Here is a 5,187-nt window from a genome sequence, read left to right on the forward strand (position 1 = left end):
CCGACTGCAGCAGCAGCAGCAGCAGCAGCAGCAAGGATCAACGGCAGCAAGCCACGCTGCAGCTGTTGAAATTTGGGTGTTTACTTTCTGGGTGGTGCCTCTGCTGCTGCTGCTGCTGCTGCTGAACCTGCTGCTGCTGCTGCAGCTGCTTTCCCTTGTTGCCGACGCCCTCAAGGGACGAATGGCTCCTGCTGCGAAGACGCAGCAGCAGCAGCAGCAGCGGAAGCAGCAGCAGCAGCAGCAGCGACAGCAGCAGCAACAGCAGCAAGGGAAGGTTAAAGCCACTTGACTTTAGGTGTACAGACACCTGCGAGATTTAATCAGATGCGCAAATCAATAAAATGAGTCGAAGCAGCAAAACAAAATGCTGCTGCTGCTGCTGCACGTGTTGCTGCTCCCGTTGCTGCTGCTGCTGCCACTTCCACGGCTACAGTTGATACAGTTGCCGTTGCTGCTGCTGCTGCTGCTGCTGCAGTCGGTTCTTCTGTAGCTGCAGTTAATACTGCTGCTGCTGCTGCTTCTGCGGCTGTAGTTAATGCAGCTGCCACTGAAGCAGCAGCAGCAGCTGCTGCTGCTGCTGCTGATTCAGCCTGCTAAACACAAGCGCCGGATATACACTACTTGGAGTGTACGTACACCCGAAACATGGCGCGCAGCAGCTGGGGTTTTGGCTGCTGCTGCTGCAGTTGCTGGGTGTGCTGCTTTTGCTGCTGCTGTCCCCGGATGTTTTGCTTTTGCTGCTGCTGTTGCTGCTGCTGCTGCTGCTGTTCCTGTGTGCGACTGCAAAGTGACGCAGCAAACAGTGAGCAGCAGCAGCAAAGGGTTCCGAGATTTTTCAGTTGTCGAAGCAGCAGCGGGACGCCTGGGCGCCCCAGCAGCAGCAGCAACAGCAGCAGCAGCAACACGGGCGCAGCAGCAGCAGGGGAATTCGCCAGTTACGTCGGTGCTGCGGCTGCCCCCGTTGCTGCTGGTATTGAGGAGCTCTTGCTGCTGCTGCTTCATGCAAAATGCTGCTGCACACCTTCTGCTGCTGCTGCGTGCTAGGTGCTGCTGCTGCTGCACACTGGCTGCTGATCCTGGTGCGCACTAGCTTCTGCTAGCTGCTGCTGCTGCGTACTAGCTGCTACTAGCTGCTGCTGCAGCACTTTGTCGGCTGCTGCTATGCTCCACTGCAGCACAGCAGCAGCAAGGGTGGTTTTGCATTATTCACTTGCCTCAACTGCTGCTGCAGCAAGCTGCGAGCAGCCATAAGTAAGAGTCGAGCGGTGCCTCAGCAGCAGCAGCCGCTGCTGCTCTTGCTGCTGCTGCTGCGCACAGGCTGTTGCTGCTGCTGCTCTTTAAGAAGCTGCAGCTTGACGCTGTCAGCTGCTGGCAACAAGGACGTGGCTACGCTACCGTGCTCTTGCTGCTGCTGCTGCTAGCAGCAGCAACTGCTGCTGCTGCTTCAGGGTCCCGAGGCCTCTGGGGGCCCCACGAGACTCATTTGCTGCTGCAGCAACAGCTGTTGCTGCTGCTGCTGCTCCTGCAGCGTGGCGAGTGTCTTCTCTTTGAATTGAATTTATTTGAATATGAAGTCATCTGCTGCTGCAGGGAGTCCTTGGCTGAGCAGCATCAGCAGCAGCAGCACCAGCAACAACAGCAGCAGCTGCGGCGGCAGCAGCAGCAGCAGCGGCAGCATCGAAAGCCAGCACATCACTACTTTAATGGACTAGTTTGTCTCATTTCTTTTGTTTCTTTGCTGCTGCAGCAGCCGGCGCAGCTGTCTGTACACCCCAGATCGCGTCTAACCACTGGGGGGGCCTGCTGCAGCTGAGCAGCAGCAGCAGCAGCAGCAGCAGCAGCAGTGGCGCAGCAGCAGCAGCAACAGCGGCAGCCGATGCCGAGTTCCGCCAGTGACATGGGAGTGCTGCAGCTGCCAGGAAGCAGCAATTGAAATGACGCCGCCACCGCAACAGCAGCAGCAGCAGCAGCAGCGACAGCAGCAGCAGCCGACACCTGAGCTGCGGCAGCAGCAACAGCAGCAGCAGGCCGACGGCTGCTGCTGCGTTTTGACTGATGCTGCTGCTGCCTTCCGTGACTCTCGCGAAGCAGCAGACGTCTGCGGCGCTCTTGCTGCTGCTGCTGTTGCACTGCAGCGGCTGCAGCAGCAGCAGCAGCAGCGCAATGCGACTCTACTGCACGCGGCCTCCCAGCTTGCTGCTGCAGCATGGACGGCATGTGTCGAGTGCTTATGCCGGCAGCAGCAACCCTCACACTTAGCAGCAGCAGCAGCAACAACAACGCCAGCAGCAGCAGAGGCAGCAGCAGCAGCAGCAGCAGACTCTTCAGAAGCAACAGCAGAAGCTGCTGTCCCTTACTATGTGTCCAGCCCTACGCAGCTGGCAGCTCCGCCAGGGCATACGCCCAGCAGCAGCAGCAGCAGCAGTAGCATCAGCAGCAGCAGCAGCATCAGCAGCACCGTCGGCAGCAGCAGCAGCACAAGTGGCAGCCTGCTGCTGCTGTGTGGCCTCGTTCTGAGGGAACTCCTTTGCCTCTGTGGAGAGGACTTGCTGCAGCCGCTGCTGCAGCTGCTGCTTCCTCCGCTCGAGCGTTTGCTGCAGCCCTCAGCAGCAGCAACTGCTGCCGCTGCCACTGCAAAAGCAGCAGCAGGAGACCTAGCAGAAGCAGCAGCTGCTGCTGCGAGCCTGCTGCTGCTTCTCAGTGCAGCAAGCAAAACTTGGCTGCTACTGCTTAGCCGAGATGCAGCAGCACTGGTACGAATGCTGCAGCTGCTGCGCGGCTTGCTGCAGCAGCTACGACTCCAGCAGCAGCAACAAGCAGCAGCAGCAGCAGCAGCGGCAGTAGATACCGCCTGCACCTGCTGCCTGCAGCAACAACAGCAGCAGCAGCAGCAGCAGAGCTGCGCGGTATCCACCGCGGTCTTTCTTTTCTATGAGACTGCTGCTTTCGACAGAAGCAGCAGCAACAGCAGCAGCAGCAACAGCAGCAGCAGCAACAGCAGCAGCAACACTGCAGGGGTCGTGTTAGCAGGAAAGACACGGGCGGCTCTGGTGTACGTACGCAACTGTTTGCTGCGCCTGCTGCATGCATGCCTGCTGCTTTCCTGCAGCAGCTTGGAGCAGCAGCAGCAGCAGCAGCAGCAGTTGCTGCTGCTGCTGCAGCAACAGCATGCGGTAGCATATGGCTACACGAGCAGTACTGCGAGCTTGCAGCAGCTGCGGCAGCAGCTGGAGCAGCTGGAGCAGGGACTGCAGCAGCAACAACAGCAGCAGCGCCTGCTGCACTCATCTATCCCGGCAGCGGAACTGCAGCAGCAGATTCTTGCACTCGCATGCAGCAGCAGCAGCAGCAAGAGCATTTGCTGCTCACCCTTTTCTTCTGCTGTTGAATTGCTGCCATCAGCGGGGTTCCAAGACCAAGCGCAGCAGCGGCGCAGCCAGCAGCAGCAGCAACAGCAGCAGCAGCTGCAGCAGCAGCAGCAGCAGCGGCACCAACCAGGTCCTGAATTCGCTGAATGGCATTATCTCCGCGAAGCTGTCGATTCAGTTGCTGCTGCTGCCGCTGCTCCGCAGCAGCAGCTGCTGCTGCAGGTGCCCTCAGCAAATAAGCCAATGGCCGCAGCAACAGCAACGGCAGCAGCAAACGCAGCAGCTGCTGCAGCAGCAGCTGCTTCCCTGCTGCAGCAGCAGCTGCAGTATATGCTTCCTACTGGAGGCCTAGGCAGCTGTTTGTGTGCCTCACAAGACGTTCATGCAGCAGCAACAGCAGCAGCAGCAACAGCGCCAGCAGCAGCAGCAACAGCAGCAGCGGCAGCAGCATGCCAGGGGGGACGGGGGCGTTTCTGCTTCTGCTGCCAGCCGCTGCTGCAGCACATATGGGGCCTTTTGAAACTTTGGAATGATTTGGGGCTGCAGCAGCAGCAGCGGCGTCTGCAGCAGAGACAGCTTCAGCAGCAGCTGCTGCTGCTGCTAAGGGCCCAGCAGAGCAGCAGCAGCGGCGATAGCAGAAGGAACAGTGACAGCAGCAGCTGCAGCAGCAGCAGCAGCAGCAGCAGCAGCAGCAGCAGCAGCAGCTTCAGTGGAATTGAAGAGGCTTCATCTACAGCGGTTGATTTGGCCCTTGATAACATCGTAGCTGCTGTTGGGCAGCTGCAGCAGCAGTCCGCTGCAGCAGCAAGCAACAATAACAGCAGCAGCAGCAGCCGCAGACGGCTACTGCTGCTGTGTGTGGCTGCTTGCCGCTACCGCGTGTGTGCTGCTCTCAGTGCAGCAACAGCAACTCTTCATTTGCTATCACGGCGCCCAGCAGCAGCAGCAACAGCAGCAGCAGCACATCCTGCAGCGGCGCTGCTGCAGCAGCACCTGAAGCCTGTTGTGCTGCAGTGCTGGTGGTCCCTGAGCTGCCCCGCAGCAACCTGCTGCTCTGCTGCTGCTGCTGCTGCAGCGCATGCGGCAGCTTCTCTCGTGGCAGCAGCAGCAGAGTTTGCTGCTGCGCTGCTGCAAGGAACTGCTGCAGATTCGTTTGCGGTGCTGCAGCTGCTGCGCTCTTTGGGGCTGCAGCAGCTTCACCAGCTGCACGCGCCGCACCAACTGCAGCAGCAGCAGCAGCAGCAACAACGGCAGCAGCAACGGCAGCAGCAGCTTTGCCTGCCGACAAGCAGCGGCAGACGCTGCTCTGAAACTTCACACGCTGGCTTGCGGGGCAGCAGTGACTCAGCAGCAGCAGCAGCAGCGCCTGAAGCAGCAGCAGCAGCAGCCGCGCCTGCTGCTGCTGCTGCGGATAATGGCTGCTTCAGCTGCCGCTTGTTTTACTCAGGTCATTTTCTTTTAAGGGATTTAAAGTTGGAGGCAGCAGTCGTGGCTGCTGCTGCTGCGTTTGCTGCTGCTAGCTGCCAGTGGCGCCGCAGCAGCAGCTGCTCCACGCCAGCAGCAGCAGCAGCAGCAGCAGCAGCAGATTACGTGGCTTCTCTGAGGCACAGCTGGGTGCTGCTGGTATCTGCGTTGCTGCGAAGTGCGCAGCCGTTTCTGGAGGAGCGCTGCAGCGCAGCATTCAGCAGGAGCAGCAGCAGCAGAATTCGCAGCACTTCGATCTGCAGCAGCAGCAGCAGCAGCTGCGACAGCAGCAGCAGCAGCAGCAGCAGCATAATGCTGTGGCGCCGATGGCAGCACGGCAGGGCTCTTCCGTTTG

General features: G+C 59.9%; 2 protein-coding genes across 2 annotated transcripts in view; both read left to right on the forward strand.

Moving 5' to 3' along the window:
- The window catches only part of ETH_00014920 (uncharacterized protein), a gene marked incomplete at both ends in the record, with an annotated part of 789 nt that extends 500 nt beyond the window's left edge, over positions 1 to 289 (forward strand). Inside the window, one exon of the mRNA XM_013376335.1 lies at positions 146 to 289. Within this exon, the coding sequence (XP_013231789.1) occupies positions 146 to 289 (144 nt within the window). The remainder of the gene's footprint in view (positions 1 to 145) is intronic.
- Positions 290 to 1,934: 1,645 nt separating this feature from the next.
- On the forward strand, positions 1,935 to 4,880 carry ETH_00014925 (uncharacterized protein; the record flags this gene model as incomplete). The annotated part of the gene is made up of 1 exon (XM_013376336.1): positions 1,935 to 4,880. A coding segment is annotated over one exon (2,946 nt), but the record flags the coding sequence as incomplete, so codon positions are not given.
- Between the last annotated feature and the right edge of the window lie 307 nt (positions 4,881 to 5,187).

The sequence above is a fragment of the Eimeria tenella genome, genomic scaffold (assembly GCF_000499545.2).
Source record: "Eimeria tenella Houghton genomic scaffold, Eth_scaff335, whole genome shotgun sequence".
Taxonomy (NCBI): Eukaryota; Apicomplexa; class Conoidasida; order Eucoccidiorida; family Eimeriidae; genus Eimeria; species Eimeria tenella.